The sequence below is a fragment of the Erithacus rubecula genome, assembly GCF_903797595.1.
Source record: "Erithacus rubecula genome assembly, chromosome: 19".
In the NCBI taxonomy this organism is placed as follows: Eukaryota; Metazoa; Chordata; class Aves; order Passeriformes; family Muscicapidae; genus Erithacus; species Erithacus rubecula.
In genome coordinates this window covers 11,286,050-11,299,607 of record NC_136671.1, presented here as the reverse complement: position 1 = coordinate 11,299,607, position 13,558 = coordinate 11,286,050, and the positions used below count along the sequence as shown (strand labels likewise).

At 40.9% G+C, this 13,558-nt stretch overlaps 1 protein-coding gene across 2 annotated transcripts in view; it reads left to right on the top strand.

Annotated features, from left to right (window-relative positions):
* The window catches only part of SBNO1 (strawberry notch homolog 1), a 29,474-nt gene extending 16,346 nt beyond the window's left edge, over window positions 1-13,128 (top strand). For both annotated transcript variants that reach the window (XM_079322158.1, XM_079322159.1), the window contains exons 13-32: window positions 607-760; window positions 849-1,031; window positions 1,194-1,291; window positions 1,939-2,090; window positions 2,401-2,598; window positions 2,872-3,042; window positions 3,131-3,300; window positions 3,985-4,116; window positions 5,224-5,359; window positions 5,778-5,890; window positions 5,978-6,049; window positions 6,502-6,601; window positions 7,115-7,189; window positions 7,428-7,574; window positions 7,653-7,747; window positions 7,879-7,971; window positions 8,199-8,336; window positions 8,829-8,905; window positions 9,612-9,805; window positions 10,519-13,128. In XM_079322158.1, the coding sequence (XP_079178284.1) occupies window positions 607-760; window positions 849-1,031; window positions 1,194-1,291; window positions 1,939-2,090; window positions 2,401-2,598; window positions 2,872-3,042; window positions 3,131-3,300; window positions 3,985-4,116; window positions 5,224-5,359; window positions 5,778-5,890; window positions 5,978-6,049; window positions 6,502-6,601; window positions 7,115-7,189; window positions 7,428-7,574; window positions 7,653-7,747; window positions 7,879-7,971; window positions 8,199-8,336; window positions 8,829-8,905; window positions 9,612-9,805; window positions 10,519-10,661 (2,641 nt within the window). In that variant the 3' untranslated portion in view covers window positions 10,662-13,128. The remainder of the gene's footprint in view (window positions 1-606; window positions 761-848; window positions 1,032-1,193; window positions 1,292-1,938; window positions 2,091-2,400; window positions 2,599-2,871; window positions 3,043-3,130; window positions 3,301-3,984; window positions 4,117-5,223; window positions 5,360-5,777; window positions 5,891-5,977; window positions 6,050-6,501; window positions 6,602-7,114; window positions 7,190-7,427; window positions 7,575-7,652; window positions 7,748-7,878; window positions 7,972-8,198; window positions 8,337-8,828; window positions 8,906-9,611; window positions 9,806-10,518) is intronic.
* Window positions 13,129-13,558: the final 430 nt, after the last annotated feature.

Genomic DNA, 13,558 nt, shown 5'->3' with positions numbered 1-13,558 from the left:
ACAATAGGGTTTAGGATGCATCTTGTTTACCATCTGCATGATGTGTGTTTTTTCTGGACTCTGCAAGTGTAGCCTCACTTCATTACTGAGTGCATATCAAATAAGCAATAATGAAGTTAGAGCCCCAAGCCTGTGAGCAGCAGTCAGCTGATCTGCAGGTGACTTCTGTGCTCTCAAGGTGTGTTGCTCTTGAAGAGTTATTTACTAATTAAATAATTTTCATATCAGCATAAATCTGAGTAACTTTAAATGGTATGTGTTATTTTAAATCATCAGCAGTTTATAAAATTAGAATGCAAGTATTTGCCAATATTTGGACCAACTTCATTATCCAGTTACAATTTTTAAGTTACTGTGTCCTAATCCATCCTAGGTCATTTGGGAAAAAAGTAACTGAGTTTTACCTCTTGGGGTACCCTTAATATTTGCAAGGCAGGGGTAAAGTTTTATGTAAAGAATGAATTTCAAATTGTTTTGAGAACATATTCCTTCACATTTGTAAGCTGTTTGTTTCTAAAGTACACGGGGTTGTGTTTAGAGATGTTTTTTAACAAGTTCTTGCTATTGAAAATTCTAATATGGACTTAAATTGTTCCTTTATTTTAGAGGTGTTGGTGCCATGGAAATAGTTGCTATGGATATGAAGCTGAGAGGAATGTACATAGCCAGACAGTTGAGTTTTTCAGGTGTAACTTTCAAAATTGACGAAGTTCTGCTCTCGCAGGAATACGTTAAAATGTACAATAAATCTGTGAAACTGGTAAGAACCCTTTGTTAAATTTTCTTTTTCTTTTGACTTCTGAGAGGTTGAAGTTGGTTGAAATTTGAATGCTCCTTTTCTTGTTTAGTGGGTCAGTGCTCGAGAGAGGTTTCAGCAAGCGGCCGATCTCATCGACGCAGAGCAGCGCATGAAAAAGTCCATGTGGGGTCAGTTCTGGTCAGCTCACCAGAGGTTTTTCAAGTACCTTTGCATAGCCTCAAAGGTGAAGAGGGTGGTGCAGCTGGCTCGGGAAGAAATCAAGAATGGCAAAGTGAGTTGATCGAGTCTTCTTTTTAAATATTTGTCTTATATATAATACAAATATTTTCAGCTGTATTAGGAGCGTATTTTGTACTTCATGGTATCTAATGAGAATAAATTCAGGCAAAATAAACTTAAAACTCATAGTGACAGTGGTTCATTTGTCCTTCAGTGCGTTGTCATTGGCCTGCAGTCGACAGGAGAGGCAAGAACATTGGAAGCTTTGGAGGAAGGTGGTGGGGAACTGAATGACTTTGTTTCTACAGCAAAGTAAGACAATTTTAAATCTGTTCCTTGCAAAACTAACCTTCATCCAGCTTAGTGTGTGTGTGTGGTCATTTTTCTTTCTGTGTGTCAAATGTGTATAAGTGCAGGCTGGGAATCCTTTAGTGCTGATGTTCTTTACTGAAGCTGCCTGTACCTAAAATCTGGCAGCACTGCTCAGCTCCTGCTTCTCCTGACATTCCAAAGTGATGTTTTCAGGTGTGAACAGCTCATACTGTTCCCCTCAAACTGGGAGGATGGGGACACCTGCCAAGTGTTTGCTGCATTTATACCAGAGCAAGTTATAGGCTATGATTTCCCCCTTTGATCAGATGGACCAGAGCCAATCCCAAGCTCTGAAGCTCTTAATTTATTAACTTAATCTTTTACTTAAATTGAGCAATAAAAAAATGACAGTAGTAATGCCACTTGTTACCAAAAAGAAATTTAACAAGTTATAACAGTGCTGTAAAAAAAGGTCTCCTACTTTTAAGAAGGTGACAAATACAGTAATGTGGGTGATAATACAGAAAGTGCCCAACTGCACTCACAAGAAATCATTCTTCAGAGAAGTCCAGCAAGCTGTTAAATGTTACAGGTTTGTACTTTAAATAAATGCAAATTCCACTAAGCAAACTTTTTTTCTTAAACAGAGGAGTATTCCAGTCTCTTATTGAAAAGCACTTTCCAGCTCCTGACAGGAAGAAGCTGTTTAGCTTGTTGGGAATTGACCTGACTGCTCAAAGTAATAACAATTCACCCCGAGACAGCCCTTGCAAGGAGAACAAAGTGAAGAAACGAAAAGGTAATGCTTAAGTTCCTACCCTAATAAAACAGTGAAAATGGCAACTTCAGAGCTGCCTAAGAGTGAACTTTGTGGAGGGGAAAGGGGAATATCTGTGCAGTCATCCATGAAAGAGATTGTATTGCACATCTGCTAAGGCTGTTGTTAGAGATTGTCATTAATAGATGTTCTATTGCTGCTGAAGCAATATAAACTGTAAGTTTTAATTTTGCTCAAAAGAGTATTTTTCTAGTTTGTTGTAAAACAGACCTCAAAGTGTGTAGACTAAGGTTTAAACTAACTTCTCTTTTTTCTGGGATGATGGAATTAGGTGAAGAAATAAGCAGAGAAGCCAAAAAAGCCCGCAAAACAGGTGGCCTTGCAGGTAGCAGCTCTGATGAGAGTGAAAGCGAGTCTGATGCTTCAGACAATGAAGAAAGTGACAATGAGAGCTCCAAATTTTTGAGCTCTGGAGATGATGATGACTTCAACCCTTTCAGAGATGAATCCAGTGAAGATGATGAAGATGGTAAGACAGTCTAAGTGTTTCATCAAGCACGTAGCTGTATTTGCAGAGTAAGCAGAAAGTCTTCCCAAACATTTCAATGAGCCACAGATAAATGTTTACTAACATGTAGTTCAGTTCCAGTGAGACTGCAATTAGCAGAATGTGAAACTTCAATTAGATTTTTGTGCACTGGAATTCATACTTCTATAAGTCACTTTATGCAATGAGAATGTATTTGTTTCAAAGGCATGGATGGTTGCTTAGTAAATGTTTAAAACTTCTTTTTAACTTCAGATCCCTGGTTGATTAGAAAAGAGCATAAAAAAAATAAAGAAAAGAAAAAGAAGAAAAGCATAGACCCAGATTCTATTCAAAGTGCCTTACTAGCCTCTGGTCTGGGATCCAAACGACCCAGCTGTTTCACTTCCACTGTTGGAACCACCACTTCTAGTACCAACACGTCTGGTAAGAGCAACTTTCTTTGATGTTGTTTCATTTCCTAGCAGTTAGGCAATAAAATTCTAAATCTCAAAGAGTCTTTCTTAACTTTCAGCAAACAGTAACACAAACAGCAGCTTTGTAACAAGTCAGGATGCTGTCGAAAGGGCCCAACAAATGAAAAAAGAACTGCTGGATAAACTGGAAAAGCTGGCTGAAGATCTTCCACCTAATACACTGGATGAGCTTATAGATGAGCTGGGTGGTCCTGAAAATGTTGCAGAGGTAGGCTGGTGTTCACATACAGAAAAAAAATATGTTTTTAAAGAGGTTTGTTATCAGTTTTAGTGATCTCAGGAGTGAGAGCAGAGGTTATTCTGCTGATGCCTCTGAATGAAAGAAACTTGAAGAATGTGTTAGAATACAGGGGGAGCTCTGAGTGGGTGGATACCTTATTTCTGAGATTTTATAGTTTCTAGTTGTGTAAATCATGCCACTTTCTCTTTTGCTTTACTGTGATCTGTTTCTCTGACTGGCTGTAGTCAATTTGCTGCTGGTGTGTATTAAACAGACAGGAGCTTTAGTTCATCCTCCAAGGCAGTGGAGATTAAGCACTTTTATGTGTTAATGAAAAGCCTGATTAATTAATCTCTCACTAACTTCAGAAATGTCTTTAAGCTACCTGTCTCTATCAAGTAGCAGCATCAGTGTGATTTCAAAAACTGTTAAGATCAGTGGCAGCCTAAGCTGTCTGTTTAGTTTGCTGCTGGTAAATCCCTTATGAACAGTAGCATAATACAACATCATTTCTACATAGCAGATAATGGCATCAGCCAAAAAATAACCCAGGTTCTCTGTTATGCACTTGGAGTCAATTACTGAGTGGGTACATGGATAAATATTGCTTGGAGCTTTTGGTGCTGAGGTGGTTTTGGTGTTGGCACACTGAGCTTGTGTTCCCTTCTGAAGATGACCGGGCGCAAAGGGAGAGTGGTGAGCAATGATGATGGCAGCATCTCCTACGAGTCAAGGTCTGAGCTGGATGTGCCTGTTGAAATCCTGAACATCACAGAAAAGCAGAGGTTCATGGATGGAGATAAGGTAATCCTTGAAGAGATAGACTGCAGATAAATGTGCCAGATGCCATAGTAACTCTAAGCTATTCACCAGTGACTTGCAGGTACAGGAAGTGCTAGTTAAGCAGCACTTTCACTCCACTGCTGTTTTGTTTTTCAAATCAGTGTGTTCAGCAGTCCAGTGTGTTTAAAGGTCAGGCTGTAGTTTGGGTCACCTCACAGGCCTGTGCTTGGTGTGCACCCATGTGCCAAACTGAAAGCTGGCACCTTTAAGCCATTTTAAAGTACGTGTTTAAAAGGCAGATTTGTGATTCATATCTTTGATTCATTGATCTGGATCACTGAAAAGAGGAAATTATAAAATTGGGAAATGGGAAAGACCACTGTATGAAAATCACAGTGAGGGGTAAAGGGAAAAGGTGGGGCCTGTTAACCATAACAAAGATTGAGAAGTAACACTGGGAGGAGTGGTGGCTTCTGTCCTTCATGTTGCACTCTGAAAGAAAGTCCTGACCTGAATAATGGTAGAACTCTGATAAAAGGAGGAGGGGGGTGGAAAGCCCTTCCCAGTGGCTCACTTGGGTGGTGCTGCCACAAGAGGGCAAATGGAGTAAATGTCACTGTGCATGGAACTTGTGTGGTCCCATGTGACACTTGAGGGTAAAGGCTGGGGTTCCTCTAAGTGATTTGTGCACAGCCCAAACATTTACATTCTTTCAAGGCAAATGCATTCAGGTACTGGAATGGCTGGATCCTCTTCCTTGTACAGCATTAGCAGCAATGTTTTGTCTTTTCTGTGGTTTGCTATTGGAGCAAGTCTGTGTCCCTCCCCTTTTCCTTCTGAAGTACAAGCCAGTGTCAGGGATACCTGCCCTCTGGGATGGCAAGTCTTTGTTTGCACAGGGAGTTGTTGAAAAGTAAAGCAAATCCCCCTTCCTTTCACTCAGAAAAGTTCATTAGCATTTCCAACTCTGATACAGAAAGCCACACCTTTGCTGCCCTCCCTCTGCCTTGTGACATGAAACTATTCCAGGCCTGTGTTTGGTAATAGTTGTGAAACCAGGGGTTTTTTTGGAAACTGAAGCTTGATCTTGGATTTACTGCTAACTCACATCTCTTTTCTCAATCAAAGAACATTGCCATCATCTCTGAGGCTGCCAGCTCTGGTATCTCACTGCAAGCAGACCGCAGGGCCAAGAACCAGAGGAGGAGGGTTCACATGACCCTGGAGCTGCCCTGGAGTGCTGACAGAGCCATCCAGCAGTTTGGTAAATCCCTCATTGTGTGCCCTTAGCAGCAGACTCAGAATAATAATTGAACTAGTGTGGAAAATCAGATTGAGCAGGCAACCTCCTAAGGACCCCTCCAGTCTCTTGTACCCCTGAACAGAATCAGTTTTATCTGTGCTCATAGCTGATCATCTTGAAAGCTTTGAAAGAAACCTCACAAATGAGCCTAGGCTGCAGCTTTGGAGTTTCATTCACATATGAAGTGTCTTCATAGAAGTTGTAACAACTTTTAGAGTATTTCTGTGCTATCTTCTGTTTGCTGTATTACAGCAGAAATTAACTTTTAGCTGGATTAAATTGTGCCTTTTTTTCCCTGCTCTTCACAGTTCATATTTTATTAGAATTATTCAGTGAAATAGAATTTATCTAATATATATGCTTCTATTTAATTATCCAGGAAGAACTCATAGATCCAACCAAGTGACTGCTCCAGAGTATGTGTTCCTCATTTCTGAACTGGCAGGAGAGCAAAGATTTGCATCTATAGTTGCAAAAAGACTGGAGAGTTTGGTAAGATGTTTCAAGAGGTCCTCTCTTTCCTTTGAGAAAATGCAATTTAGATTTCTTTTTCTTAAAAGTTGTATTTTGTCTTGACAGGGAGCCCTCACCCACGGGGACAGACGAGCCACAGAAACTCGAGACCTCAGCAGATTCAATTTTGACAACAAGGTGACAATTCTGTTTCTGTTGGAGAGCTCATGCTGTGGTGCTTATTCCACAAATGACCTGTTTAGGAGGGTTCCCCTCTAACCCTTACCTTTAAGTGTATCACTTTCTGTTGGAAGGCCTCTCTCTGTAACCCCTAATTCTGTTTGTGAAGCCATGTGGAACACACATCTGTAAATCACTTTTTTGTTCTTGCAAACAATCAAAGTCTTAAGTAAATGGTGTGTGTCCTTTAAGCCACAATGAAAGATTAATTTGGCAGTTCCAATTAAAAATTAAGATTGGGCTGTTTCAGTTATAAACTACACTACATAAAGGTGATAAACAGTTCCCTTCACTGTTGCACAGAAAAGCTTTTCATTGTGAATTATAAATCCCTGTTAAACCATTGGTGCCTGGGGCTGAGGTACAAACACTGGATAACATTGATAGAGCAATTTTTTTTTCTTTCACAGTATGGCAGAAATGCTCTGGAGATTGTTATGAAATCCATTGTGAATTTGGACTCCCCAATGGTCTCACCTCCTCCTGATTTTCCTGGAGACTTCTTCAAAGGTAAGATAATGCACTGGCTGCCATAGCTACCTTTTGATCCTTCTCCAGTATGCAAAAAATGGAAATACTGTGAGAGCTGTAAAACATTGTTACAATTTAAAATGATCAGCTGAGACAGATGGGAGTAAACGCCCAGTGGGAGTCTGTGCACATTGCATGAATGTTGAAGTTCACACTTGAAACCAGATCTGTGAACTCTCAGTGTAAGGAATGTTCTGTATTTACTTGGCCACTGGATTATAAACAGATTTTTCTCTTCGTTTTCCCATTACCTGCTGGAACTGTTCTCATGCATGGTGCCACTGGTGCTTTCCCCTACCTGTGCTTCCTGCAGGGACTGAAGGCAAAGCTGTGTTTTCCTTATTTGATGTCTTAGGTAGAAACTGCAAGTAATGGGAAGTGAGGGGTGTCAGAGGCTTTGGAATCAGATCCTGTGGCTAAACAAGCTGTTAGTTCACTGGGTTATTTTTAGATGTCAAAGCAGATATGATTTAACTTCTTTCTCTCTCCTAGATGTTCGTCAGGGATTGATTGGCGTAGGCTTGATAAATGTGGAAGACAGATCTGGAATACTGACACTTGATAAAGGTACTTGGGTGTTCAGTGTATCTGTACAATGTCCCTGAGAACATCTTATGTCATGACAGTGGATTCCCAGCAGCAGAACTGAACTATCTAAAAAGTGACTTTTTGGAAGAACTTAATGTTTTCTGCATTTCTAAAAGAATGTGTTTAGTGTTTGTCAGTCTTTGAATACTGATTGAGGGCTTGTGGTTATCAAACTTAATCTTTGACCTAATACATGTGTTTCTTACTCTTTTTAAAGATTACAACAATATAGGGAAATTTCTGAATCGAATTCTTGGTATGGAAGTCCATCAGCAGAATGCTTTGTTCCAGTACTTCTCTGACACATTAAATGCAGTTATTCAAAATGCTAAAAAGAATGGAAGATATGACATGGGCATCTTAGGTGAGCAAATCATTTCCCAGTGCACTTGAATTCCAGTGAGAACAGAGCAGCAGAATAAAACTCTGCCTTCCTTTTCAGATTTGGGCTCTGGGGATGAGAAGGTGAGGAAGGCAGATGTTAAGAAGTTTTTAACTCCTGGCTATTCTACCTCTGGACATGTGGAGCTGTACACAGTAAGTTAATCCTGCATCATCTCTGTAGGAGCTAGGAACATCTGCCAGGAAGTTTTTACAGTGTGTTCCCATGTGTGTAACTGTTTTGAAGTCTGTTCCCACTCAAATCCCCCTGCACTGCTCTCTTGTAGATCAGTGTGGAGAGAGGAATGTCTTGGGATGAAGCAACAAAGATGTGGGCAGAGCAGACAGGTCCAGATGATGGGTTTTATTTATCACTACAGGTAAGATTCTCCTGTCTCTTGGATTATATTCAGAGGTTTTGGGGACTAAACTGAAAAACTTATTTGTTCAGTTTTGCAAAATGTGTTGAGTCTTACTTTAAAATTAATTTTAAGGGTTTTTTAACACTAAGTATGAAATTCTACCTTTTATCTCCTCAGGATATTTTCTGATAGGAATATGAGCCCAAATTGATATCTCTTATTTAAACTTTTTTTTTTTTTCCCAGATAAGAAATAACAAGAAAACAGCAATTCTAGTAAAAGAAGTGAATCCTAAAAAGAAGCTTTTTTTGATATACAGACCAAATACTGGGAAACAACTCAAACTAGAAACATGTGCAGACCTGAAAAAGAAATATAAGAAGGTAACTATTGAAATTATGCTTGTTTTTAACTTAGAAATGTTTGAAAATAATTATAATTATTTATGTATAATTTTGACAAGTCAAAAAGTAGGCTTTTCTCCAGAGCAGAGGTTTCATTTGGGCCTCTTTAAGCAGGTCTACATGATGTTGACATTCTTGTATCTATTTCTAAACTTTCTGAATACAAATCATCTGTGGTGTGGTAATGAAAGATGAGGTTCCTTTGGATTTGGCAAGTGTTGAATTTGCAAGAACTTAAGGAAACTCACATCAGGTGGTTTATGGAAAAAGCTCTGAGGTTCTGCTGTTGAAGCATTTTGCTCCTCTCTTGAGATGGATAGTTTGAAATTATTATAGTGTAGGATGCTGTACCTCTCTACACCATCCTGATGTTGGTGCTTCCTTCTTTCTCATGATAATAACCAAATTATTTTTATTCTATGTAAATTTTGTTGTGTTTTACTTTACTCCCACTTTGGATGACTCTTCCAGGTACCCTCTGAGGATGCTCTGCCACACTGGCTGGAGCAGTACAACTCCTCTGCAGACACCTGCACCCACGCCTACTGGTCAGTGTTTGTGCTTTGACTTCTGCTTCACTTTGGACTGGTTTATCACTGCTTCTCTTCTTCTGTCCCTCCTGTAAAGTCTTGTATTTCTTGTGTGAGGGAAATTGCCCCATGACCAGCCAAATGACCCAACTTCTGAGTGAAAACATCAGGCTTTGCACTTGTCCTAAAGTCTGAATCCATGAGATGAATGTTAATGTGTAAATTACACTCAGAGTTACTCAGGAGTACCTTGTGCTTCAAGTGCCTTAATCTGTTCTGTTATTGTAGTCTGATAGTTCAAATGTTGTTGGGGAGAAGTGTTTAAAGGTGAGATGGATGTCAGAAACAGCTGCTCCTCTGCTGCCTCCTGTGTGTCTGAACTCAGCTGATGGCTGAATTCCTGAGGAACTGCATAACTGGTAGAAGTTTCAGATTAATATTGGAGCTTCTGAAATACCCTGATCAGATACCAGTGTCCTGTAACACTCCAGCTCTCAGGTGACCTCAGTGATGGTATCTTTGCACAGACAGAGCTTTGAGTCATTTTGTAGATGGGGGCTTAACTAGGCCAACCTTCCCAAAGCTCAAATATCCTCCCCTCAATCCATGTGCAGCCCTTGCTCTACTCCTAATCACACGCTAAATAACCACAAGTCCCATTTTTAACAAAATGAGGCACGTTTGCTTGCAGAATGTCTCTGACAGCTTTCCTGTGTGTCTGCAGGAGAGGCAATTGCAAGAAGGCAGGCCTGGGGCTGGTGTGTGAGGTGGGGCTGCGCTGCAGGACCTACTACGTGCTGTGTGGCTCAGTGCTGAGCGTGTGGACCAAGGTGGAGGGAGTGCTGGCCTCCGTCAGCGGCACCAACGTCAAGATGCAGATCGTCCGCCTGAGGACTGAGGATGGGCAGAGGATCGTAGGTGGGTGCAGGGGCTGCTCCTCTGCTGCTCCCAGCTTTGGAGAAGGATGTTTCAAGAGAACAGGCTTATCTGCAGCTGGAGGAATTTAAATGCAATGTATTGAGGCAGGTTAATGAAGGCAGGTTTCTTTTTCAGCCAGGCTTTGGGGCACTTTAGTCTCAGTTCTTTGGATTTGCTGCAGCACAAATGTCTTGCACAGCCTGCTGCAGCTGAGGTTCTTTGACATCGTAATGGCTCCACTTTTCCCCCACTTTTGGCAATGAATAGTAGGTCTTTGAAATAATTGTTTTCTTGGTTTTTGAGCTACTGGAAGTGTGCAGAATGACTTCAAGATGATTGTCTCTTCACCAAACCTTGCAGCAAAGCCCTCAAAACAGGGACCTCAGAAACCAAGCTCTCCAAATGTTTTCTTAAGTGTGGACTTCCTGTGGGATGTGCCAATATCATGGCAGTTCCTCCTCTAGTACCAATTTTCCAGGATATTGGAAGTAGGTTTCTCCATATTTAGATTTTCATAGTGATGTAACCTCTGTGAGACTAGAAAAGCAAAAAGAGCTGACTTCTGGTGACAGTAGGTAACATGAGACTAAAGTTTGTTGTCAGGCAAAATGAGAACTTCTTTGTCCTGCTTCATAAATTAAGGGGTGGAATCATCAGCCTGTGCTCTCAATGCTGGTGTTTTTATGAAACCATTGATGTGTTGCTGTTCTCAGGTTTGATCATTCCTGCAAATTGTGTGTCCCCCCTGGTGAACCTCCTGTCGACGTCCGACCAGTCGCAGCAGCTCGCAGTGCAGCAGCAGCAGATCTGGCAGCAGCACCACCCCCAGAGCATCACCAACCTCAACAACGCCTGAGAGGACAAGCTGCAGGTGTTGACTTTGGTGTTTGAGGAAAAGGCTGTAAAAGCATATCACTCGCATAAAAATCAGGGACAGATTCCAAAGAAATATAACTTTTTCAGTTCAGTTGTGTCTCAAATACTTTGGGAATAAAGAGATCTAAAAAGGTTGGTAGAACTGAAAGCCAGCAGTTGTTTATGGTGGTGCATCTGTCTTTCCTTATGCTCTCTGTAGTGCTTCCTGTTTGCTTTTACTTTTGGCCTTTTAAGCTACAAACCACAATTTGTTTGAAAATGCTTGAAAATCCCCAAGCAGGCTTTATTTTTATCTTGTCATACAGTGCTCAGGGTTTAACGCAGTGCATCGATGCCATTGCTGTGGGAGATCTCGAATGCATGTATTGAGTATATATATAGAAAATATATATTGGGTTTTTCTCTTCAATTTGAGTTTATAAAAGCATGATACCTAGAGGTTGCACATCATGCATTCAGGTTCCTTCCCAGTTTCTGTTTGACAGTGCATGTCTTTGGAAACGGGCATGGACAGCATAAACACACGAGACAGGAATTCAGAGAGAAACACAATCTTAGTTGTACAGCATTGGTTATTGCATTTTTATAGTGTTTATACCCAGGTGTTGCATTTTTTCTGGTTCTCTCCTGGGAGTTATATATTTGAGTCTACAACATGTTCTTTTTGTGATAAACATCTTAAATTAAAATTAGTTCATTTTTAATGTATTAATGGTATTCCTAATGTGTACTGCAAAGATGGCTGGATGCCTGTTTTCCTTAAATTGAAGCATTTCCTTAATCTGAGGTGGTTACGGAAACTTAAGTGCAAATTCACTTCCATCTCGCATACAATCTTATATTTTTTACTTCATTAACATAATTTAATTTGTCACTTGTAAGATGAAACCTTACTTGAGCTGTAAATTAGAGAATGGGAAACACTTGAGGGTTCCGCTGTATGTGCTGTTTCTGTTATGTTTAATATGTTGTAAGACATTGTAGAGTTTATCTGGAGCTGTTTAAAAGAAATTGTAATGTACAAATGTGAATAGTCACTTATCTATAATATGGGTAAGTTTTGTTTTGCCTATAATAGTAGATGTTTATAAGAAAGTGAAGGACAATGTTTGTCATTTCTTGCTTGCACAGGTTGCACTATTGAAAAATTGAGATTGTATAAACCTGTCCAAAAAACTACAAGATAATGATCTTGTAGATGTCAAATAAAAGTTATTGTACTAACAAGAAGTGGAGTCTTGTTTAGGCAATCACCATATTCCAAAAAAAACTAACAAGTCTGTACAATTGGAATTTGACAGGACTTGGCATATTGCAGGCTGCTCTAACCAGGCTTCTGTCTTGCAGCCCCAATCTCTCAGCTGAACTCACTAATGAGGCAAGAACTAAACTCTGTCTAAAGCTCTGTGTGTATTTTAAGGAAGGCTCAGTTCCAGAGCAGGATGGCTGCAGGTGTGGCACCTCTGAAGCACTTGGTGAGCCACCCAGGGGTCACAAAGAGCAGGGCTGCAGGGGCTTCCCTCATGGAATTGCTGCTGCTGAGGCTCTGTTAATGCTCCCTGTGCCAGCAGCTCAGTGTGGTCTCAGCCCCAGCCTGAACTGATCAGGAGGGGTGAATCCCCTGCTCATGCTTGGGATAAATGCAGATCTGGAATAAATGCTCTGCTCCCCATGTGCTGCTGCACCTCTGTGAAGAGCTGAGTGCAGGTGCTCAGTGTGGGGATCTCCACTCTGCTGGGAGCAAGGGAAGGGAGCTGAGATCTGTCTCAGCACTGGGAGCTGATGATGCCCTGGCAAACTCTGGAGCACAGGGTGTGGGGGAGGCTGTTCCTGTGTTCTGTACCCACCAGGGGATGGATTTGGCACCCATTGCTGGAGCAGGGCTGGGATTTTGAGGAGTGTGTTGACAGATCACTGCTGCAGCAGAACCAAACTGCCAGTAATGGCAGGCTGTGTGGGGACTGCCCTGACTCTGCTGCTGAATTGTTCTTTGCTGTAGAAACTTCTGCCATCTGAGATGGTGACATAACATTTTAGGTCTTGATTCTCAGTAAAATAGTTCTGGAAGTGGTAGATTCACAATTAGTGATTTTTTTTTTTTAATGATTTAAATAACACTCGGTTCCTAAGTGCTCTTCTCAGCCTGGTTATGCTCACTTTGATTGTTGGGATGAGCAAATCTGATATTCCCTGTATTGATGAGCAAACCTTTTTGCTTCAACCTGTTAAACTTCCCATGGACTTGTGTTCCCTGGAGGGGATGAAAGCTGACAGTACTTCCATAAGAACTGTTCTTGTTCCAGAAATCTGTTCCTCTATTTGCTCTTCTTTGCCTGTTCCTTGCACCATCACTGCCTTGGCTTTGCCATCCACTTACTAACACAGCTGCAGCCATGGCTCTGGACTGTTGTAATATCTTGAAACTTAACATTAAAAAAAAAACAAAACAGCCTTCAAGCCACAGCAACATTTTCTCTCAAAAATTCCTACTCGGTGCTTGGGGTGTGGATTTTGGTGTTTGCTCCCTGCATGAGCTGCTGATAAAACTTGGGGAGAAAAGGAATAGAAATTGCCTTGGATGGGGTAAGAACAGTGAGTGGTGTCCCTTTGCAGCACTGCCTGTGAGACAAACATCCTCCTGGGGAGGAAAAAAAGACCAATTATTACATCATAAATTACCAGGCACGGGTGGTCTCTGTATTTTCTTGCTTGTGGGGTATTGATCTGCTTTGTACAAAATGAAATACAAACTGCTTTGTATGAAAATGAAATGGGTATAAAAGTATAAAACCTATAAAGGACAGGGGGCTCTGGTAACAGGGGCAGTGCCATGTGCAAAACAGCAGCAACTTCTGTGTGGATTTGGGAATTGTGCTG